This window comes from Schistocerca serialis, chromosome 1, assembly GCF_023864345.2.
Source record: "Schistocerca serialis cubense isolate TAMUIC-IGC-003099 chromosome 1, iqSchSeri2.2, whole genome shotgun sequence".
In the NCBI taxonomy this organism is placed as follows: domain Eukaryota; kingdom Metazoa; phylum Arthropoda; class Insecta; order Orthoptera; family Acrididae; genus Schistocerca; species Schistocerca serialis.
In genome coordinates, this window is record NC_064638.1 from 1234016655 (window position 1) to 1234042047 (window position 25393).

The 25393-nt window shown below is 40.6% G+C and overlaps 1 protein-coding gene across 4 annotated transcripts in view; it reads right to left on the bottom strand.

Moving 5' to 3' along the window:
* The window catches only part of LOC126419147 (integrator complex subunit 1), a 288378-nt gene extending 264953 nt beyond the window's left edge, over positions 1-23425 (bottom strand). For 2 of the 4 annotated variants that reach the window (XM_050086288.1, XM_050086260.1), the window contains exons 1-3: positions 23287-23425; positions 14033-14241; positions 4158-4426 (exon numbers count right to left, since the gene is read on the bottom strand). In XM_050086288.1, the coding sequence (XP_049942245.1) occupies positions 4158-4426; positions 14033-14198 (435 nt within the window). In that variant the 5' untranslated portion in view covers positions 14199-14241; positions 23287-23425. Of the gene's footprint in view, positions 1-4157; positions 4427-14032; positions 14242-23264 lie in introns of all 4 variants that reach the window. The other 2 variants (XM_050086280.1, XM_050086269.1) reach the window with 2 other exon arrangements.
* Positions 23426-25393: the final 1968 nt, after the last annotated feature.

A 25393-nucleotide genomic window follows, 5' to 3' on the forward strand; every position in this document is an offset into this window, starting at 1 on the left:
CACACACACACACACACACACACACACACACACACACACACACACACACAAAAAAACAAAACAAAAACAAATCACAGTCTCTGACTGCTCAGGTCTCAGCAGCAATATACAGTGGTCGAGTGTGTGTGCTTACTTTCTTTAAAAGCTTTCTTTTTGTTGTGCCTATATGTGATTCACTATCTCTGTTAGCAACCACTTTTTCATAATATTGTCAACAAGATATTGTTATGTGATATAATTATTATTTAACAATTTTCAGACTTTTTGCTTTACTTGTACTGTGAAATCTTGCTTCTTGCCAAATTTTATGAGTCTAGGTCAAGCGATGACCCTATAGGTTTCGGTAAGTGAGTTTGCAAGTATCAAAATACTTACATCTACACGATTACTCTGCTATTCAAAATTAAGTGTCTGGCAGAGGATTATTCAAACGACCTTCAGGTTATTCCTTTACCGTGCACTCTTGAACGAAGTGTGGTAAAAAGGAATAGCTAAATCTTTCCACGTGCACTCAGATTTCTCATATTTTATTATGATTATCATTTCTCCCTATGTAGATGGGCACATAATATTTCCACATTCGGAGGAGAAGGTTGATGATCAAAAATTCATAAGTTCTTGCCACAATGAGAAATGCCTTTGTTTTATTGTCTGTCAGTCCCATTTCTGTATCACATCCATGGCACTCTCTCTCCCCCATTTTGCGACAACAACAAAACGAGCTGTCCCTTGAATTTTTTTGATGTGCACCACCCATCTTATCTGGTGTGCATCCCACACCACACAGCAATACTCCAGAAGAAGGTGGACAAGTGTAGTGTAGGCAGTCCATTTAGTAGACTGGTTGTCTTTTCTAAGTATTCTACCAATAAATCACAGTCTTTGGTTGCTTTCCCCATAACATTATCTATGTGATCATTTCAATTTAAGTTATTCATAATTGTAATTCCTAAGTATTTAGTTGAATTTACAGCCTTCTACATCTACATATATACTCCGCTAGCCACCAAGCGGTGTGTGGCGGAGGGCACAATTCACGCCAAAGTCATATTCCTCCCCCCCCCCCCCCCCCCTGTTCCACTCCCGGATCACACGAGGGAAAAAACAACTGCCTGAACACCTGAGTATGAGCTCTTATTTCCCTTATCTTTGAATGATGATCATTACACGATTTGAAAGTGGGTGGTAATAATATATGCTCTACATCCTCGGTGAAGATTGGATTTCGGAATTTAGTGAGCAGACCCCTTCTGTTTGGCGCGCTGTCTATCTGCAAGTGTGTCTCACTTCAAACATTCTACGAGATTTGTAACGCTCTCGCAATGGCTAAATGTACCAGTCACGAATCTTGCCACTCTTCCTTGGACCTTCTCAATTTCTTGAATGAGACCCAACTGGTAAGGGTCCCATACAGACGAACAATACTCTAAGACTGGACGAACTAACGTATTGTAAGCTATTTCCTTTGTTGAAGGACTGCATTGCTTCAGGATTCTACCAATAAACCGCAATCTAGAGTTCGCCTTACTCATTACTTGTGTAATTTGATCATTCCATTTGAGATCATTTCGAATAGTCACACCCAGATACTTGACTGATGTTACCACTTCCAAAGACTGATCATTTATTTTGTACTCATACATTAATGGGGATTTTCGCCTTGTTATGCGCAGTACGTTACACTTACTAATATTGAGAGATAACTGCCAGTCATAACACCACGCATTTATTTTCTGCAAATCCTCATTGATTTATTCACAACTTTCGTGTGATACTACTTTGCTGTAGACTACAGCATCATCAGCAAACAGTCTAAGGCCACTGTCAATACCATCAACCAGATCATTTATGTAAATTTAAAAAGCAGCGGACCTATTACGCTGCCCTGGGGCACACCTGAAGTTCCTCTTGTTTCTGTTGAAGTTACCCCATTCAGGACGACATACTGCTCCCTGTCTGTTAGAAAACTTTCTATCCAACTACATATGTCATGGATAGTAAGTGCGCACTTTTTGTAGCAAGCGACAGTGCAGAACCGAGTCGAACGCTTTTCGAAAGTCGAGAAATATGGCATCAACCTGGGAGCCGGTATCTAGAGCCTGTTGTACATCACGCACAAAGAGGGCCAGCTGTGTCTCACATGACCGCTGTTTCCTAAAACCATGCTGGTTTCTGCAGATGAGCTCTGCAGAGTCTAGAAAGGTCATTATGTCTGAAAACAAAATATGTTCCATGATTTTATAACAAATCGATGTCAGTGAAATTGGCCGGTAATTATGTGCATCCGATTTTCTACCCTTTTTATAGATTGCTATGACCTGGGCCTTCTTCCAGTCCTGTGGAACTTTACGCTGTTCCAATGATCTCTGATAGATGACGGATAAGAATGGTGCTATATTTGTAGCATAGTCAACATAAAATCTTACGGGGATACCGTCTGGGCCAGATGCCTTTCTGGCGTCTAAGGATCTTCACTGTTTTACAATCCCAAATACACTAAACACTATGTTAGCCATCCTTTTGTTTGTTCGATAATTGAAAGGGGGAATGATGCTGCAGTCACCTATCATAAACGAGTTTTTGAAGGCTAAGTTTAGAATTTCGGCCTTCTGTTTATCATCATCAGTTACATTACCCATACTGTCAGCAAGAGAAGGTATTGAATTACTTGTAGCGTTCATAGATTTTACGTACGACCAAAATTTTTTGGGGTTATTTTTAGAATCTGATTTGTGTGTTTTATTGTGTTACCGAAATTTAGTGGACTCCTTTTAATACTAACGTGAACGACTTCACACTTTCAATTATTTAGAGTCGATTGCCACTTTTGCACCATTTAGACAACCTGTCTGAATCATTTTGCAATTGGTTTTGATCTTTTGATGACTTTACACAATGGTAAATGACAGCATTATCTGCATACAATCTAAGAGGGCTGTCCAGAATCTCCCCTAAATCATTTATGTAGATCAGGAGCAGAAGAGTGCCTACAGCAATTCCTTGGGAAATGCCACATTTTACTTCTGTCTTACTCAATGACTTTTCATCAGGTACTATAAACTGTGACCCTTCTGACAGAAAATCACAAATATAGTTTAACAATTTGGATGATACTCACAGGCACACAGTCTGACTAGAAGTTGCTTGTGAAGAACAGTGTCAAAGGCATCTCAAAATCTAAAAATATGGAATCAGTTTGATATCTCCCACTGATAGCACTGTTACAAAATCCAGCTGCAAATTGAGATCTGTGGTATGGTAATTCTGTGCACTGCTCCTATTTTCTTTCTTGGGTACTTTTGCGATTTATGCTACTTTCCAGTCTTTAGGTATGGAGTTAGCAGTTGTACACGTGCATAAATGGCTATATCACTTGACTGCACTGATTTGGAAGCTTACATTTTTTACACCACCAAGGGGCTATGACCATAGTGTGTAGCATAAATTTCAACTAGATACGTCAACTCATTCTTGAGAGAAAGTGTTCTTCATAGCCGGGCAGTCAGACAACAAAGTGATGCTGCAATGTTAGTTTTTACCAACTGAGGTACAGAACTCTGAAAACTATAATTTATTTTGAAAATGTTCAAGAATGCATTATGTACCATTACAATGTTTAGAATGACAAAAGTTCAAAACTCTGAAATGCCATGAAGTGGCAAAAGATAAAAATTAAGTGCTAAAATTTGGTGTGGTTACTTATTGCCATAGGGAGAATAGGTAAGTAAATTTTGATCCAAATTTGAGAGGTTGGGTGGAAGTGTGTTTTCTTGGTTGAATTTACATCCTGCAAGTGTTTTTCCTTCTGCTTCCTTTTTACCTTGGTTATTTTCCTGAGTGTTTGTCATTATGTTAGTCATATTCCTACAGTTCCTGTTTACTTCTGAAAAACAATAGCTTCTCTTGTATACTATAATTTCTTTATCATTTTAGACCTCCACATCCCAATCTGCATGAAAGTAATCATTCGTTATCTGGCAGCAGTCTCTACATTACAGTGAGTTTCCACTGGCCATATCATCTCTCAAAACCTGAGTCAGTGCAGGGGTCTGTGTGTGTGTGTGTGTGTGTGTGTGTGTGTGTGTGTGTGTGTGTGTGTGTGTGTGTACTGCCAACTCTCGCTTCTATGTAGATTAGCTAAAATGGGAAACACTTACACAGCGCTCTGTGTCTCCAATGTTATTTGCATCTAGGACAGTGGCAGGTAAGTCACTTGTATCACAGTCTATAGCCAGTTTCTCCCACACTTCCCCTCCAGCTCCGGGTCCAGTTCCACTTGCACCGCTGACACCAACCGCTGTAGAAGCGACAGCAGTTGCTCCAGTACGAGCTGGCAACAGTGATGTAGCTCCCACAACTTTGGCCTTTTTCGATGGTGGCAAAGATGAAAGTATACTGCCAGCAGCATCACGTTTTCTATCAGTTGCTGAAATAAAAAAGTTGATGTTATCTATGAGGTAACATCCACAGACAAAACATTGATGCTATGCTATGGATCAACTCCAAATGTAAGACATACTATAAGCAAAAACCTCTTCATTGGGTTAAAAGTGACTCAGATTTACTGCAGATGAAGAGCATGGAATTAACCACAAAACATTAACTTTAAATCAGGGATTAACACCTACAGAATACCAAAAATGCTTCATGAGTGGAATACAATACAAGCTATTTTAAAATTTGCTAATTATGACTACTCTGAAATGATAAATCACAAAATTTTGCACACATGACTGGAACACAACTTGTGATAAAATGACAGATGATCAAATCAAAGCAGGGAACCAAAGGAATGGACACAGAAGTACTGAAATATGGGAGTCTTTCCTGAAGATGCAAAAAATGACACCAAAATTAATCTGTAAAGGAAAAAAATTAAGTTATGTTAAATCGGGCTTATAAAAAATGACGTGTGGTTAGGGCCTCCTGTCAGGTTCACCTGGTGCAAGTCTTTCGAGTTGATGCCACTTCGGTGACTTGCGTATTGATGGGGATGACATGATGATGATAAGGTGAACACAACACCCAGTCCCTGAGCGGAGAAAATCTCCGACCCACCCGAGAATCGAACCCGGGCCATTAGGTACGACATTCCGTCGCTCTGACCACTCAGCTACCAGGGACGGACAATCGGGCTTATAAAAATCCAGTAGGGCCTACACAGACAGCATGTTTCTGTTGAGCAAATGGAACTAACTGACAATACACGAAAGAGCACACATCGGAGAACTTAAAAATAATGTTTATGAGAATACATAACTACTGACATGCAGAAGTTACGAGCGGATGATTCTTAAAGAAAATAAGCACATGATTAACAGCCACATAGAACAGTTCCATATGACTGGGAATGTGCATAAGAAAGTCAATAACACAGACCATAACAATTACAGATGCATAATCTTTTTGCAAATCACATATCAAATTCTTTCTCAAGTTCTCTACAACTGTTTGGAACAAAAGGCTGGCCACCTGATTGGCGAGCACCAAATGGGACACAGTAAGGGTCAATTACGCGCAGAATAAGAAGACAGTTTTAAGGATCTGTCAATGTACCAGCACGACTGAAAACGTCAACAGAAGAAAGTGCTAACCCACAAGAGCATAGACAGTGGGTTAATGGAAGTCGAGACCTGGAGGGTTACAGGAGCAAGGGGTATGTTGCAAGGATAACTCCCATCTGCTTAATTCAGAAAAGCAGGTCATGGAGGGAAGGATCCAGATGGTGCAGATTGTGTAGTAGCTACTGAACTCTAGCATGTTGTGCTCAGCTGTAAGTTGTTCCACTGCATTGTCAACTTTGTTCTTGGCCACAGTTTTGGGGTGGCTATTCATTTTGGGGGACATTTGGTTGGTTGTTACATTTACATAAAAAAACTGTGCAGAAATCACCAGAACTTTTGTCATTATATTTAGAACATAAATACAACTAGACAAGACAATTTACTTTGAAATCAGTCCTTTCTAGTGATACAGATGGAACTAATCGTTATGAGCATGTGATGCATTTGAAAATACAATAAATCAGACTAATCCTTGCTAAATTGAGGGTATAGGTCTACAATTCTATTGACAGGCAGGCCGTTTTTAAAATGCTAGAGGAGCTCTGAGTATTTTGCGGAAACATATTAATGGAAGAATGAAGATATTTGTAACAATTAGAAGGAAGAATATTTCAATTCATTACAGTATTTTGTCAGTAAACCTATGAATTTTGAAACAAACATTGGGATTGTGCTGGCATAAGCTGGCGCCAGCAGTCCGATCGGCAAAGAGGCTGCAAGAAGATAGATAGTAGGCACTGGAGCAAGCGAGCCTATCAGGAGAGCGGCCAATGACAGACTCGCAAGAAACACCCCGCCAATGCCCTCTCGACTGCCAGTATTTAGATAGCCATCACGGATTGGAGGGGTCCAGTCAGTCATCCAGCGAGCCACCAAGTCGAGTCACTTGCAGTCACAGTTCCAGCCCAGTCGCAGTCGCAATCAGAGTCTCTATCTCGGGCAGAACATAGCGACCAGAGTATTGTTTACAGCAGGATGTGTACTTCACGTGCAATGAGGCTAATGTGGATTATTACGGAAGAGCTTGTATCACAACTAGCTAAAGTTAAGCAGCTTTCTTATTCTTATGACTAGAGAACCCTGTTAATAAATGCGTGCAGTTGGGTTAGAGGATATAGGCCACCAAACAAAACACAAACTCACCCATAAAATCACCAACATTTTCAAAAGACAGGGAATAAACATAGCATACACAACAGACAATTCTATACAAAAATATGCCCCAAAACTGACAAAAAACAGAGACATATATCAGAAAGCAGGTACATATCAGCTACAGTGTAGCACTTGTGAAGGCACATACATAGGGCACACAGGGAGAACATTTGATGTCAGGTACAAGGAACACTTGACAGCCTGGAAATATGGGACAAACCACTCCACATTTGCAGAGCACCAAAGAGAAAATGACCACTTACCACATACATAAAATCAAAGCAGAAGGGAAAATCCTGTTGAATTGAGCAAGTACACACACCAAGCAATTCATTATTTACACTAAAGGATAAAATAATAGAATAATGTTCACAAAAAGTATTAATATAATAATACTGTCCAGTGTAATAATAACAGAACCTAACATCTTTACACTCACTCATCCATGAACCCCTCCACAGAATATTGAAACAAAAAGTCAAACGAGCTTCACCAAAATTTTCAGCCACTCGCTAACAGCTAGTACACCCCCCCCCCCCCCACCTCGAAAAAAAAAAAAAAAAAAGACGTCGGCTCTATCCCCCCCCCCCTTATCTCTCTCTCTCTCTCTCTCTCTCTCTCTCTCTCTCTCTCTCACACACACACACACACACACAGTATAAACATCATAAATAGAAGTTAGTATCAAACATATACTTTGTTAGGTTGGCAACAAATAGGTAAACAAACCAAAGAAGATGAAACACGTAATGGAGTAGCAATATTTATGCCGTGAAAAGCAGTGTACGACGAAATAGCTGTATCGAGTGACAAAAGAACATTAGTCCACCACAAAAAGAGTGAGAAACATGGTGAACAGTGTGTGGAAGGGGAGAACACTATTTGTGATTATATGGCAGTGATAAAAGTAGTAGTGCGACCTCCAGACCAGACATGAGGAAACGCAGATCAGCAAATCGTAAGTAATTACTTTTTTTACAAAAAACCGTGACGTGAATTGTTTAATAATCTATAACTAACAAAACTGTATCATTGTAGATCCCACTGATGATGCCTTAGAACAGAAGAAGGCAAAATGCATATGGAATAAATAAAGTAACTAGCAGCAGGAAAAGGCAGTTTTATTTACAAAAACAAACAAAAAATCCTCTCCTTGCTTCCCACGTTACAAGCCTACAGCAACAACGAGATGACAAAAAAGTGATAATGGTCCTCATTTCTTGCTTTTGCATCTGTCATACTTTTGAATTTACCTTCCAATACAGAAAATTCATATAAGGAATAAAAAGGATTTTTCTCCAACATTTCTCCGACTGTGTGCTTAAGACATTAATATTCTTTATTTGGCTGATATTGTTTGGAAAGCAAGCAGCTAGGAATTAAGTCTGCAACTTGCTCAGCATTTCTCACAGGTCATCATGTGATGAGCACTTTTACAGATACGTGCCTTCTTCATATTTACTGAGACTCCCCATTTCTATTCCATATAACATTATGGATTCAAAGTGTGGAAAGTACTATATTTTAAGAACTCCAATATTAACATTTTTGTCTAACTTGAGTAATTTATATCAGCCTCAATTTAGTTTATTACTTGTGCTATTAGTGTGCTCTATCAATGTTTGCTGATCACCAAGATGGAAACACAGAAATTCCACACAAGGTAATAGCTCAAGCTCATTTTCACTGATTTTTGCACCATCATTGACACTGCCAATTTAGTGTCAGTTTATTATTTCTAAACCATTTATCTAGTACAAATAAAATACTTTCAAAGCCCGCTGTGTAACTGCTACTTGACCGATCCCCTTAATTGAAATATTGGTGTCACTGACAAGTAGTATGATTTCCTTTTGGATTTCATCAAGATCATTAATATGTACTAAGAAAACTAGTGGCCCAGGGACATTTTCCTGTGGCATGCTGTTTAAGATCTTCCTCACAACCGAATAACATTTATTATTCTCTTCATCTAGTAGTTCTATTTTTTGATCCCTTTTCAATAACCCTTGAGTGGGCGCACCATTTTTTACAGCAGGGACGTGGCATACTTTCTACACGTTAAATAATAGCTGTCTATGTTACTAAGGTAAATGTCTAAAAGAAAAATCAAAGATTAATCCTAGTTTAATTATACAACAATAAAATAAACTAAAAGCACTGATCATTTAAACAATAATAAAATAAACTTTCATTATATCACTCTGTTGCCACCAACAGGAGTTATCCACGCCAAGCATTACACAGCGCAGCTGCATCGGATCCCAGCCAACCGTTTATTCGATTACTACTTGTCTCTTAAGACAATTGCCTCGTTCTGAGAGTGTGCTCCTAGCTCTTAATATGAATAGTAGTTTTTTTTTTTTTTTTTTTGCACAGATCATAATATTTTCTCATCTAGTTTGCTGTTTATTTTATAATACTGCTACCTCCTTGGGTGTAGGAGAACGCAACTGATCAGTGCTTTAATTGGGCTCTCAATTGTGAAATAACAATGAAACAGAACAAAACAATTTTATTTGTGGTAGCTACACTGAATACATAGACGTACCTACTCGAAGTTTAAGTATGATTGTATCTTATCGAATTCATTCCCTCTCACTCCACAGAATTCTAGCTGTTGCAGAAAAGTCTTGCAACGGACTAAATCAAAAGCTTTTGCTAGGTCACAGAATACCCCAGTTATTGTTTCTTCCTCATCAAGTGTTTTGTAGTACATATTCAACAAGTTCTTGTGTTGCTGAAATAATAGATTTAATTTTTGGGAATTCATGGTGGCTTCTGGATAGAATATTCTGTGGTGTAAAGAAGTTTATTAATCTGTTATACACAATATGTTCAAAGAGTTTTGTTACTACTGGTATAATACTAATAGGTCTGTAGTTTTCAGCTTTGTAGAATCACTTTTTTGTACAATTGACAAGACATCTCCTGGACTATGTTTTTACCAACCTATTTATGACTCTCGTTACTTCTTCCTCACTCGTTGTATACAGATATATATATATAAAATTTCTTAGGGAACATCTTTTCTCTGGTAACACACTTGTTACTAGAGTTGACACAAACCTACTACCCCTTCTTAGATTTCCGCATATATTTATGAAGTTTCTAGGTTGTTTGTAAAGAACTGCTCCACCTGATTTCCTTTGGGCTATTATTTTTATACACTGCCTGTCCTGTTTCTCAATTTACGATCATTCACATACTTTTTGCCTTGCAGTCCAAGTTGACAATGTCTCTCAATAGCCATTTTCTTTCCACATTACGTAAGATTTTTTTATATTCCTTATAGTACCATTTTAAATGTAAGCAATTAGTTTCACCCTATGAGTGCTAGTCCTACAAGTTTCATATGAGAGCTCATGCGAGGTTTGGAAGACAGGAGCTGAGGTATTGGGGAGGACTGATTGTGAGTCATGCTTGGGTAGCTCAATTGGTAGAGCACTTATCCATAAAAGGCACAGTCCAGAGTTCAAGTCTAGGTCTAGAACACAGTTTTAATCTACCAGGAAGTTTCATATCACTACACACCCTGCTGGAGAGTGAAAATTTCATTTGATTTTCATAGTTACTGATTCTGTGCAGCACTTTAATGCTTTTGACAGAAACAATTATGTCTTTTGCAATCCATTACTTTTGTCTACCTTTAGTTTGTTCTTACATGTCTATTTTTCTGTATGGAATGCCACCTTAATATATTCACAGTATCTAGCTATGAAGAACTCAAAACTATTTTCACTGCCTTAGTCACTTACTTTTAGCTTTTATTAGTCAGATCATTGTTGATGTTACACATGCTGTAGTCATGCACTCTTGGTATTTAATAAAGAGCTTCAGACTTTGTTGTTCTGAGATTAGTTATTCTTTCAGACACAATTTTCACCTACTATTAATGTGTATGTTGTTTTGACAGCACTTGTTCTTTGGGATCACACATAATTTTCATGTACTGTTAATATGTGGTTAACAGCCTGTATGCTGGTTACAATATAAACCCACAGCAGTAGCACTCTTTGTAGTAATGCTAGTATAGTAGTCGATTGTATTACGAAAATTGTACACGATCAATAGTGACGAAATATCTCTTTCTCAACATTAAAGTCAGTACACAATATTATTTGTTCTTTCATATACAACTGCTGGCCTTATTTGGGTCACTTTTTCTTCCCCCATAGGACTACTGCCAGGAGAGCAGTAAACATTAATGATCTACATTTTGTTTTATTAATTACAAATTTCAACTGATAAACATTAAAAATCTTTTTCTGTAACATATTTTACTATGTTGAAAAGTTTACACCTTCTTATCACCCATCAAGAAATGCTTTTTGTTAGTGGCCTTCTTTCTTCTCCGCAGAGGCAGAGTGTTGTGATCTTTCTGTCATATCAAAACTTTATCACATATTTTTTTATTTGTGCATACCTAGAGGAAACCTTCTTACCTAAGGTGTTTGTATGCAGCACACACATGTTGAAAATGGAACCTCTTTAGTCCATCAGTTTCAAAATTAAAATCTATCCTGCAGCTCTAGGAAGTAAGATTATCCACAGGGGATCCACAAATAAGCAAGCTGTTTTGGCACAAATGGTCATTTTTACCTGCCTCACTTACATAAATAGCATGACAGAATATAATTCACAAAGTACCAATACCAAATGCCTATTAGGCCCAATGCAAGCAAAAAGTTTTATGGTAGGAAATATTTTCACATTTCACTCAAATGCTACAGTTTCTCAACACGAGATTGAAAATCAGTAGTGGTAGTATGAAATTTTTATACAAATTTGGAAATTTCAGATTCTTCCGTGTAATTTTTGTGATGTCCACTTTCCTCTTCCATCCTCGTTCTAACAAACAATCATGTCATCATTAATTCTGTAACTATTCCAGCCATTATCAAAACTTATCCTCCAGTTAACTTCACTAACCCTGTCAGAATGACCTGTTTAGTTATCCCACGTTTATTCTCCTGTTAAGACGTTATTATGTGTTCATACAACATGTTTTCTGCAATATTTGCATTTTCTTGGTTACATCGAGAAGATTAATATGTAATCTGTCTTACCAGTTATTTCTGTTAGTAGTTTATTTCCATTCTGATAATCTGATTACAGATTTCATACTAATAATTATAACAAAAGCTAATCATTCGCACAACCAGTCAACCACATGAACAGCGATTGGTATTCACCCCTTCAGGTTTATCTGGTTTGATGCAACATGTATTCCCTTGGCAAAGACATAACGTGCCTATGCCCGCATTCAAAAGTCAACTTATCATATGTTCAGAAATGAACATATAATGTGTTCAAATACCAACAGGGATGTGTTTCAAGATAATATAAATAACTGATAGACCAACGTGTGCTGGATACTAGGCGCTCTGTGAAACAAGGTTTTTGTTCTTCAACAACATGAATTTGGCACCAGCTGAAATTGCCGCCCATGGCCCAATACTCCGGTTTGCTGACCTTTATTCAGGAGTCAGAATATTTTAACTATTCTGTGTATTTACATTGATGTACTGTTTAAAGATAAACATAACAAACCAGAATTATTTATAGATAAACATTTTCAACATACGTACAATACAGGACACAAACACAATTTCAAGTCATCTCACAGATTAAAACTCTACTTTCAGGCTCATTAGTACATGGCTATGAAAAATGATAATCACTTTAAAGTGAAAAAATGTTCGCAGTATGGAACTTTGTTTATTGAAAGGTAAATTACATGTTATCTTTGTGCACAAAACTGTTATTAGTCATCACAGAGTTCTTAAATTTTTTTGCTCTCTTTGGAGAGTAATTTAACAAACTTGAACTGAAGTTTTTAAATTAAAATTAATTTGAGGATTGTTGACACATACATATCTCAGTTACATTATTTATACTGACAAGTCTCCTGGACACTAAATCACAAATTAATGCATGCAATGAGTTAACAAAATTCCAATTTGGATTCCTCTTTCTTTTTGACTGTCAGCGATTTCCTGCCATACAGTACTACACTCCTGGCAAAACACTTGAGAAATCTTTTCCTCAACTCCAAATCATTCTTCTTGCAGTCAACAAATAAAGTGTCTGTTCAAAAGCTCATTTATTGTGAGAAGGAAAGTTGCTACTCACCATATAGTGGAGATGCTGAGTCGCAGAGAGGCACAGCAAAAAGACTGTCACAAATATAGCTTTCTGCCAGTGAGTCCTTCATCAAAATTTGATGACAAACAGATACAGTCATGCAAATGCAACTCTCTCTCTCTCACACACACACACACACACCACTGCAGTCTCAGGCAACCGATGTGGCGTCAATTGCCTGAGACTGCAGTCGAGAGAGAGAGAGAGAGAGAGAGAGAGAGTGGGGAGGGGGGGGGGGGGGGCTGGCCACTCTTTGACAGTAACTAAGCCAGAAAGAAGCTTGTATTGTGCACCAACGGGACTTAGCCTCAGAGCAGGACTGTCAAGGTCAGGAATATTGTATAATAATCACTCTGAAAAAGTTGGGCATTTGTGCGACATTGAATAAATGTATTGTTGTGGGACACAATTTTAGTCATTTCAAGTAGTTTTAGTTATAGGTATGCAACACTCAATGCTGTTGTCATAATCTTACACTGGCGACAAAGAATAGTGATATGAGTTACGAAACTAGCTGAAGTCACACTCAGGAGAGTACTGAAAATAAATACAAACAGTTATATATCTAAAAACAAAGATGATGAGACTTATCAAACAAAAGCGCTGGCAGGTCGATAGACATACAAACAAACACAAACATACACACAAAATTCAAGCTTTCGCAACAAACGGTTGCTTCATCAGGAAAGAGGGAAGGAGAGGAAAAGACGAAAGGATGTGGGTTTTAAGGGAGAGGTAAGGAGTCATTCCAATCCCGGGAGCGGAAAGACTTACCTTAGGGGGAAAAAAGGACAGGTACACGCTCGCACACACACGCATATCCATCCGCATATACACAAACACAAGCAGACATTTGTAAAGGCAAAGAGTTTCAATACAAACAGTTAGTAATACAACATCACAGTTAGTAATATTTCGATTTCAAAGAGTGACAGGTAGGTCACATGTCCGTTATGAATGAGGAAGTGCTTCATTTATTGTAGCACAAACTACATAGTTAAAATGATAGAGATTTTACAATGGCAGCTAGAATTAATGGGGACTGGATACAAAACACCAGAGGATCAAAGTCTTCATATATCTACCAATTCAGAGCTACAGAGCCAAAATTGTCAAGAAATTTGGACACTTTACTCCTTTTACTATCTATTATTAATACCACTTACCCGCTAAACTATGACTAGTCGATGCTTTGCCGTGAACAATGCCAGTTCGTTTTCCTTCGGCTGTTTCAACACGTCCAGATTTTGCACCAAGAGCAAATAAATCTGCTGGATATTGTGGTGTTTTCCCCTTACCACCTCGTCCTTGTGAGCCTTTTCCTCTCTCCATTTCATTTCATATCATTCACACTGCTTCCTGAAGAATTGAGGTTCTGTTTTAAACATAAAGGACAGAATTCTTACAGCAAATTCAGAAAGTATAAAAGCTGTGTGTGTGTGTGTGTGTGATAAAAGCTGTGTGTGTGTGTGTGTGTGTGTGTGTGTGTGTGTGTGTGTGTGCGCGTGTGTGTGTGTTTAGGGAGGATAAATGTAATTTATGTTAAACAAAGCTGGGAAAAAAAGGGTCCATCCTGGTGACAGTACAGTTTTACATTAGCTTAAATTTCTAGGGCATCAAAGAGGCAGACATCAAAAATGCAATGGATTGGCTGAAGAGCTGCTCTACCATTCAGTAAAACTGCATAATAAATATTTTACGTCAGATGAATTCGCACTTGCGAATAACGACAACCATCTGCTGTAGAATGCAATGACATCAATGAAAATTTGTGCGGGACCGGGACTTGAACCCAGATTTCCCATTTATCACAAGTGGTCGCCTTACCATTTGACATGCATGCATGTCCAAAGGAACTTTGTATCGTAATCAGAATGACACAGGTACTGTAATATCGTAATAAATATTTGTTTTATTCTCATACTAGTTACTGTTTCAAGTACTAAACAGGACCTACAGTATGTTCAAATAAAAGTGGTACAATTCATTAGCCTAAAATTTTCTTGGGGTTGTACAAATGTCAGACAGTCGAGTTCACTAGTTACTGGCCAAGTTCTACTCTGCCGTTATCAAGTAGCATTAATTCTGTGAGTCACATTGATTAGGTCCCAAGTCTTGTCCAAAAAAAGCTGTTCATGATTTTAGTTTTAGTTGCTTATTACATAATATTATCCCAATAGCTGGCTATCAGAATGATTGCTAAGGTGTCTTCAGTTCTATGATTATATTTTCTATGCTATTTCTGTACAGATACCTTCTCAGCACAGTAGAGATAAACTCACTTTATGTACTCTTTTAGGTAATGTCACATGGTGCCCAATGGTGTCCTATATAATACAGGACCACAAGATTGGTGCAGTCCAGAATAATCTGCAACTGTTAGGAAACACTCACTGTCTCGCCACAATTTTGTCCCCCTGCAGGCAATGAGAAACCTGATCTACATCTTGCTCCAGAATTCAATACCATATCCTAACACTTATCCTTAAATCATAAGCCATCCAGTCAAATACTGTCTTAATAGTTAAAACCACTGCAATTTGTCCACCTAAACAGAGGACTGGTTAATCAGGTCACTAATCATTGATTACATTTCAAAGTCCCACTCACTATGGAAAGATAAGATCTAAACAGACCTGACCTCTTTGAGGATGTCCAGCATCAACAACCACAAGGTAGTTTCAGCAACAATGACTATCAGAGTCAAAGGGCAAACAAAACAAGCAGAAAGATTTATATGTTCTATAAACTAGATAAAGAAACAGCAGCATCATATCTCAATAAAGCACTTTAAACTTCCAGCTCAGGACAGGAGCTAGGCGCAAGTTTGAAAGAATAAATGACCATGCATTGAACAGATACGTACCCAGTGGAACAGTTCGTGATGGGAAGGGCCCTCCATGATGTACAGTTACTAAAGAAATAGATGTGTGAAATAGGTATTCAGTGGCACTGAGAAACTGACAAAATAGTTAGTTAGTTGGTTGGTTGGTTGGTTTGTTTGTGGGACTGAAGGGGCCATCGGTCCCTTTTTCCACAAACTTGAAACACCCACAAAGAATAAGAACAATCAATGGAGATGACAAGAGATGACACAGGACAAGAAAGACACAGACAGAGACCAGAAAAAAGGAATTAAAATCACACTGAGTGTGACAGTGGTTGGCCGACCATAGAAACAAAAAAGGAAAATCCAACCACCAAAAAACACACTAAAAACCCTAGTCTAAAATCGTAGTCCAAAGACCAGACTTAACACACAAAACGGACAAACACTTAGATCAAGCAATAAAAACCCCCTGCACGAATAAAACTCAAAACTAAATCTGCCATCGCAATATCATCTGATAAAAGTGCAGGAAGCGTATCAGGCAGTGCAAACGTCTGCCTGAGCAGAGTTAACAACGGACAGTCCAACAAGATGTGGACCACCGTCAAAGCTGACACGCAGCAACATAAACGTGGGTCCTCGTGGTGCAATAAATAGCTGTGTATTATCCAGGTGTGACCAATGCGCTGCTGGCAGAGGACAACAGAGTCCTTGCAAGAGACCCGCAAGGAGGAGTGCCACGCATCGGTAGCCTCCTTGAGGGCCCGAATTTTTTCGGGTAAAGGAAGGGTGCACCATTCTTTACCCCAGGTGCGAAGTACCTTCTGCTGCAAAACTGACCTGAGGTCACTCTCCGAAAGGCCAGTCTCCAAGGCTGGTGCACCAACAGCCTGTTTGGCCCGTGTGTCAACACGTTCATTTCCCGGGATGCCGGCATGACCTGGGGTCCACACAAAGACCACAGAGCGGCCGCAATGGGCTAGAGTACGGAGGGACTCCCGGATAGCCATAACCAAACGAGAGCGAGGAAAACACTGGTCGATAGCTCGTAAACTGCTCAGGGAGTCACTACAGATAAAGAAGGACTCACCTGAGCAGGAACGGAAATACTCTAGGGTGCGAGAGATGGCGACCAGCTCGGCAGTGAAAACACTGCAGCCAGCTGGCAATGAGTGTTGTTCATAACGATCCCCTAGACTAAGAGCATAACTGACACGACCAGCAACCATCGAACCGTCAGCACAGATAACGTCAGAGCCTAGAAACGTGGCAAGAATTGAAAGAAAGTGGTGGCGGAGGGCCTCAGGAGGGACTGAGTCCTTCGGGCCCTGTGCCAAATCGAGCCGAATGCATGGGCGGGGCACACACCACGGGGGTATACGCAGAGGGGCCTGGAAAAGAGGTGGAAGATGGAAAACCTCAAGCCCAGAGAGAAGAGCTCTGATGTAAACCGCGATAGTACACCCTGACCGGAGCTGCCGTTCCGGAAGATGGATGACCAATTAAGGGAACAGGAGACGATAATTGGGATGCCCGGGAAAGCTACAAACGTGTGTAGCAGAAGCACCCAGTAATCATTGGCGCCGGAACCGCAATGGAGGGACACCTGCCTCCACAAGTATGCTGTTGACAGGGCTTGTCCGGAAAGCTCCGGGGCGACTCGGGTCCCGCTGCGAAGGATGGGGTCAAGCAACTGCAATGCGAAAGGTGATGCCGAACCATAAGCCAGGCTGCAATAAACTAGACGGCACTGAATTAACACCTGGTACAGCCGTAGAAGGGTAGACCGATCGGCACCCCAGCTGGTGTGACTCAAGCAATGAAGAGCGTTAAGATGCCGCCAGCACGTCTGTTTAAGGTGCCGAATATGAGGGAGCCAAGTCAACCGGGTATCAAAAACCAATCCCAAAAACCGGAGCATCCCCACCACAGCAAGAGGTTCGCCATCAAGATAAAGCCATGGCTCAGGGTGAACAGTGCGTCGCCGGCAGAAATGCATAATGCAGGTCTTGGCAGCCGAAAACTGGAAGGCGTGCACTACAGCCCAAGACTGCGCCTCGTGGATAGCGCCCTGCAGCTGCCGTTCAGCAGCTGCAATGCCAGTGGAGCTAAAGTATAGGCAGAAGTTCTCAGCATACAAGGAAGCTGAGACAGACGTTCCCACCGCCACAATGAGCCCATTAATTGAAATTAAAAAGAGGCAGACACTTAAGACCTTGTGGTACCCCATTCTCCTGAACTCGCGAGGAACTATGGGAGGCTGCAACTTTCATGCGGAAGGAATGAAGAGACAGAAAATTTTGTATGAAAATCGGGAGCGGACCACAACCATGAAGCATAGAGAGGATGTGATGTCACCAAGTCATATCAAATGCCTATCATATCACCATGTCATATCACGTAAGTGACAGAAAATTTTGTATGAAAATCGGGAGCGGACCACAACCATGAAGCATAGAGAGGATGTGATGTCACCATGTCATATCCTATGTCCAAAGAGCCGGCGACCAGATGCTGAAAGCGGGCAAAGGCCATACGGCTGGCAGACTCCAGGCACACCAGATTATCGGTGGCAGAGCAGCACTTATGGAACCCAACCTGAGATGGCACCAGAAGGCCCCGAGACTCAAGTAGCCAACTCAACTTCAGGCTCACCATGCATTCGAGCAACTTGTAAAGAATGTTGATGAGACTAATGGGGCGGTAGCTGGCCATCTCCAGTGGGTTCTTGCCAGGTTTCAACATGGGGATTACTATGCTTTCCCGCCATTGCGACAGGAACTCACCTCAACCCAGATACGGTTGAAAAGGTCTATGAGGCGTCGCTTGCAGTCCACCGAGAGGTGTTTTGAGCATCTGACAGTGGATGCGATCTGGTCCGGGAGCTGTATCAGGGCAAGTAGCTAGGGCACTTTGGAATTCATAATCACTGAATGGAGAACTGTAAGATTCAGGGTGGCACGTGTGAAATGAAAGGCTCCATTGTTCCAACCGCTCTTTCAGGGAGCGGAAGGCCAGTGGGTGACTCGCAGAAACGGAACTCTGAGCAAAATGCTCCGCTAAGCGGTTTGCAATTGTGTCAGAGTCAGTACAGACAGCTCCGTTCAGTGAAAGCACAGGTACACTGACGGGGGTTCGATAGCCATAGAGTCGCCTTATCTCGGCCCAAACCTGCAATGAAGAGGTACGGAGGCCAATGGTGGAGACATACCTTTCCCAGCACTCCTGCTTGCATTGGCAAATGAGAGCTGACTGTATGTGGTGCAACGAATGGAGCTGTAACAGGAGTGACAGTGGCAGCACAAGATGACGTCATGCGCTTGGGATGAAGCCGTTCAAATTTTCATTTAGCCTCAGTGTAGGTCAGTCGGTCCAGGCTCTTGTAGTCCATTATTTTCCACTCCTTCTGTAGAATCTTACAGTCCGGCGAGCAAGGGGGATGGTGCTCTTCGCAGTTGACACAGATGGGAGGCGGGGCACATGGAGTATTGGGATGGGATGGACAACCACAATCGCAACATATGAGGCTGGAAGCACAGTGGGAAGACATATGGCCGAACTTCCAACACTTGAAGCACCACATTGGGGGAGGGATATATGGCTTGAGGTCACAGCGGTAGACCATCATCTCCACCTTCTCGGGTAATGTGTCACCCTTGAAGGCCAAGATGAAGGCACTGGTGGAAACCTGATTATCCCTCGGACCCTGGTGGATGCACCAGACGAAATGGACACCTCGTTGCTCTAAGTTGGCGCACAGCTCGTCATCGAACTTTAAAAGATGGTCCCTGTGGAAGATAATGCACTGGACCATATTTAAGCTTTTATGGGGTGTGATAGCAACAGAAACACCCCCCCCCCCCCAGCTTCTTACAAGTGAGTAATGCCAGTGACTGGGCAGAGGATGCTGTTTTTATCAAGACTGACCCGGACCGCATTTTTGACAAGCCCTCCACCTCCCCAAACTTATCCTCTAAATGCTCTACGAAGAACTGAGGCTTCATGGACACAAAGGATTCCCCATCAGCTCTCGTACAGACTAGATACCAGGGCGGATACGTCTTGCTGTCATTCATAGCCTTCCGTTCCTCTCATGGTGTGGTGTGGCCAGGGAGGGGAATGATTTGGGGTCATACATGTTTGCATTAAAGTGAGCCCTTGAACGCTTAGAGACTGCTAGTGGTTGGCCAACAGCAAGAGAAGATGTGCCATGCTACACTGCGTGTCATCCACCCAGATGCCACCTACTTTGACCAAGGGGCCTACCCATGGGTGCCACCCAGCCACAACAAGGGCCACCTGGCAGGATGTCCATTGCCGGGAGTCCTGATGCCCCAGAGAGATAGGCAACTACTCCTTGGCATACATGGGGAGTTAATGGCGCAGGCATCAGTAGAGAGATCCCTGTGTTGTCAGGGGACTACGACCAACAGGGTACATGGCGGCCCCACCACAACGGACTAACTACCATACTGGATATTAGGTAGCGAGTGGTCCATGGTCGTCGTCAGCGAAGAAAGCGACACTGCAGACTGCACGACAGAAATCGCACTCAGGAATGTATCCTCGCCCAAGGGGTGGAGAGTGAGCGGGACTGCAATGCAACGACGAATAAGCTGGCTAAAGGTCTCAATGCACGATGGACACAATACACCAAGTAAGGAGCCCTTCCCCAATTGGCTCGATCTTCGGAATAATGTTGAGATATGGTGGTCAAACCAAAGAGCGGACCATCACATAAGGGCCGAAACATTTGAGACTCCTTTTAGTCGCCTCTTATGACAAGCAGGAATACCGCGGGCCTATTCTAACCCACGAATCCACAGAGGGAGACAAAATAGTTAAAACAGAAGAAAAGCTCTAGGGCTTTAAGGGGTTCCCATCAGATTCTATACTGAATTTGTGGCCAAGACAATCCTTCTTTCAATTATAAACTACCTTATATCCCTCACACTAAGTGAGGTGGCACAGTGGTTAGCAGACTGGACTCTACATTTGGGAGTATGACGTTTCAAACCTGCGTCCGGCCATCCTGATTTAGGTTTTCCAGGATTTCCTTAACTGCTTCAGGAAAATGCCTTGATGGTTCCTTTGAAAGGGCATGGCCAACATCCTTCCCTAATCCAATGGGACTGATGAACTCTGTTTGGTCCCTTCCGCAAATCAACCAACCAACCAATCCCTCACACCCATTTACAAGAAGGATAGCCGAAGTGGTCCACAAAACGAGTAAAATATCCTTCACATACATCCATTGAAGAATCTTAGAACATATTCTGAGCTCAAGCACAATGAGATATCTCCAACACATTCACTCCTCCACGTGTTGGCACAGAGTCCAAAATGTAGATCAGGTGAATGCCCACTCGAACCTTCCCTACCTAACGTACCGAAAGCCACATATCAAGACAGTAGGGTAGATGCAGTATTTTACAATTTCCAAAAAGTATTTGACTCAGCAACACAGTACACCCATTATCCAAAGTGTATTTCTATCGGGTGTCAAGTGAAATTTGTGATTGGACAGAGGATTTTTTTGGTAGGGAGAACTTGGCAAGTAATCTTAGATGACTAGTCATTGGCACATGTTTAAGTAACTTTGGGTGTGCCACGAGAAGGGTGTTGGGATCCTTGTTGTTCATGTCATGTGTTAATAGTATCCTCAGACTTTTCGTAGATGATGCAGTTATCCAAAATGTTGCACTGTCTGAAATAATCCATTAGATCTTGATAAGGTTTCAAAGAAGTGCAAAGGTTGGCAACTTACTTTAAATGTCAAGGAAAAAAGCAGTGCACTTCACAAAATGGAGACACGTAGTACTATATGCCTGTAACACCAATGAGTTACAGTTGCAATCTGTCAACTCATACAAATAGGCTACCTAGGCGTGCCGACCCATAGGGCATTTGAAATTGAACAGGCACATAGTCTTCATAAGTAACACACATGGCAAATTGTGCTTCATTGGTAGAAACTAGGGAAGTGCAGTCAGTCTACAAAGGAGAGTGCTTACAAAATATTTGTGCGACACATCCTAAAATATTGCCCAAGTCCATGGGAATCATTCCAAATGGGACTATCGCAGGATATTGATTGGATACAATGAAGTGCAACATGAATGGTCAAGGGTCTGTTCGACCCAGGGGACAGTACCATGCAGATGCTGAAAGAAAGTAATTGACAGATCCCTGAAGACAGACAAAATATCCCACATAAAGCTCCTGTGAAAGGTTTTAGAAGAACCGTAATTGACGAATCTAGGAACATATTACAACCCTCCATGTATAACTCCCATAGGAATCGCGAAGATAAAATTAGACTTATCACAGCACAGACATTTAAACAATCATTCTTCCTGTGATTCGTGTACGATTAGAGTGGGAAGTACCCTCTGCCATACACTTCAGGGTGGTTTGTAGAGTGTACTTTTGTGGAGTAACACTTGTCACTATCAGCTGGAGTAACCTTGGGGCCACATTTCCATCTTCTTTCAGATTTTAAGATCTGATTAGTTGATAGAATGTTGGTAAACTGCATCATATAGCTTCATATTTATTTATTCGTTTTTAATGTCAGGTATAACTAAGTCAATGCAGTGTTATATTGTAGGAACCATTTGTGGCAGCAATATATTTGGAGGAATTGATACTACAATTCCTTACAGACTCGAGGCGACCTTGTCCCTTATGTTCAAACCTATCAACAGTAAGTTAAAAACGCATTGAACCTAAGTTAAGTAAAACAAAAATAAGATATTTAATATATCAAGTTCAATGAACCATTTATTTCTACAAATTTAGATAACTAACTAAATTGTACTGGAAATATGACGAAGAAACATACTGATTATTTTATTTTTATTACAGCAATTGTTTCAAACCAAAACATACCTCAAATGTCAACAAAACTGACTAAACAAAGCTGTCCATTTTGGAACATTTAACACAGAAGTAACCTACTGAAAGGAAGCAATTCCACTTTGAAACACCAATAAGGTTTTCAAAAACAAAAGTTAGAGGCATTCATTACACTGATTACATTAAAAATATCGTGCTGTTTAACTAATTTCTTCATCCACCATGCAAGTTTTACTGCCAGGTTTGTTTAATAATCGAGATACTGAAGAGAGTCATTTTAATTATTTCTGGGGCTTAGATGGTTCGTTACACGTAATGCAAGCAGATCACGTACACAACGAATTCTGTAGTACAATGAATGACATATGGGCAAAACGAAGCAAGGCAATTTATCACGACAGAGATGGTTCTATTACCGAAATTTACATTTCGAATCACAGGAAATCTTGAACAGATTCGGTAAATTTCCCTCTCTGTTACAAAAGCAAAATGATCCTTTCGTTTGGTTATCAGACGCCGCACGATCGAGGATTCACGCTTCGTATTCTAATTCAATATTTATTTGAACGGCAATTAACTATCTTCCAGCCTGTTCTCAAAACCCATCGCTCACAATTTATGAACATCGTTAGCATGACATAGGAAACCGTACAAAAACTGAAAGAAAATGAGCAATTTATAACACAATAAAACAATCCGAAAAAAATTACCACTAGAGACGTATACACTCACACAGGGCACCTGCCACTTCACCGTCACACCACAACACTGCCGCACAACAATAAACAAACGCTTCACTGTCTGGACACCATGCCGTGTTCACAGGCGTCTAAACTCTAAAGCCAGCGAAATGAGGGATGGTCAACTACCTGACCTACCGATAGATGGCTCTAGCGTCAAGCTACCATGATCCTTTACGACTCCAGGTGTCTCGGATCACGCTCAACTACAAGATCAAACGATAGATGACTCTACGGTCACGTTACCTTGATCCATTGCGACCATGGAGGTAGAATAAGGGGAGATGGCGCTACAGACTTGCGCTGCACGTTGTTTTGAAGCCATTGGGCGGGGCCTGCCGCCATCTTGGTTCCCCCAAAACATCAGCAGACGAGTGTTTACAATTGCTTCTTGTTCGTTATTTATGTCGTGTGCACGTGATATTTGTTTTATATAGTAAATGTTACTCGGTTTTAGTGAACAACACAGCATAAGGAACGCAACTTCAAACGTTTTTTCTGGTCTTAAATGCGTATTCGATACAGTAATACGTAAAAATATTACGCTTCTTGCCTCAGTACTGGAATTCCTTTTTGTTTATACACTTAGAACCATGGTCGCAATCATGGAGGTAAAAATAAGAGGAGTTGTCATGACGTCACAAACTTGAAGCCGACCCAAGAGAAGGTCCGCCATGTTAGCTACCCCAAAACATTCGCTTCTGGTGGTTTGATTCCGTGTAGTCGTGAAGTGTTTTGATAAAAGAAATGCCGGCTGCGTCGCTTACGGGTGTACTAATCGTTCTGATTGTAGTCTAAAGTTTAAACAAATCACATTTCATTCGTAAGTGGACTTATTTAAGCGGTTTTTTCTTATATATACTTGAAATTCTGATGCACTGTAAAGTTTTACAGTATGGTTTTATTTCTGTGATTTAACTTTAGATTTCCTATCAATCCAAGGCGAAGAGCTGCCTGGAAGTGAGCATTACACTTGGTTTTCACTGTGTGGTTATTCTGAAGTAACTGAAAAGTCCTGGCAAGAAATATCCTGGAAATGGGGACTAATGTTTTAAAATGCAATAATTTAATATAAAACTAATGTAACTACGTGTAGTTAATTAAATCTTCAGTAAAATGTGTGGAACACCTGTTACAGTGGTTAAATTATAAGTACTTAAATGGTTACATATTTGTTAAAGCAAAGTCCCCTATCGAAGTCCAGGCTTAGATCATTACATTAATCACTGTGTTGTTGTATTACCCTGTAAATTTCTGTTCTTTGCCACACTGAATGTCATTTGGTAGGTACAATTTAAAAACAAAGCAGATGTGGAAATTGCAATGGGCCTGACAATCTTAAATTCAGTTCTGTTCCTTCGTAATTTAACGTATTTTTCACTTTGTTGACATGACAGCTGGCTTGTTTATATCATCCCTGCACACATCTATGGGACACCAAAGGAAATAAGGTAAGTTTCTTGCAAACGTGAACATTTAAAATTTGCATTTGACTTGAAAATGCAACGAATACAAATCGGTGCCTCTAAACTATCAATCATTGTTTTTGGAGCTCTGGCTTTATCAATTATCGAAACAAACACAATGAAAGTGAATAGAAATGGATTACAAAAGCACGCTTTTCATAGCACATACGTCTCTTCTCGGTTATTCTAAGTGTATAAACAAAAAGGAATTCCAGTACTGAGGCAAGAAGCGTAATATTTTTACGTATTACTGTATCGAATACGCATTTAAGACCAGAAAAAACGTTTGAAATTGCGTTCCTTATGCTGTGTTGTTCACTAAAACCGAGTAACATTTACTATATAAAACAAATATCACGTGCACACGACATAAATAACGAACAAGAAGCAATTGTAAACACTCGTCTGCTGATGTTTTGGGGGAACCAAGATGGCGGCAGGCCCCGCCCAATGGCTTCAAAACAACGTGCAGCGCAAGTCTGTAGCGCCATCTCCCCTTATTCTACCTCCATGATTGCGACGCCTGTAATACGGAGGATATGATGTGACGTCATTATGACGTTTATACGCTTTAGTCGATTAACACACCTATCGACTTTTACGAACGTTCGAGATTCTAAACTGTCGTCAGCT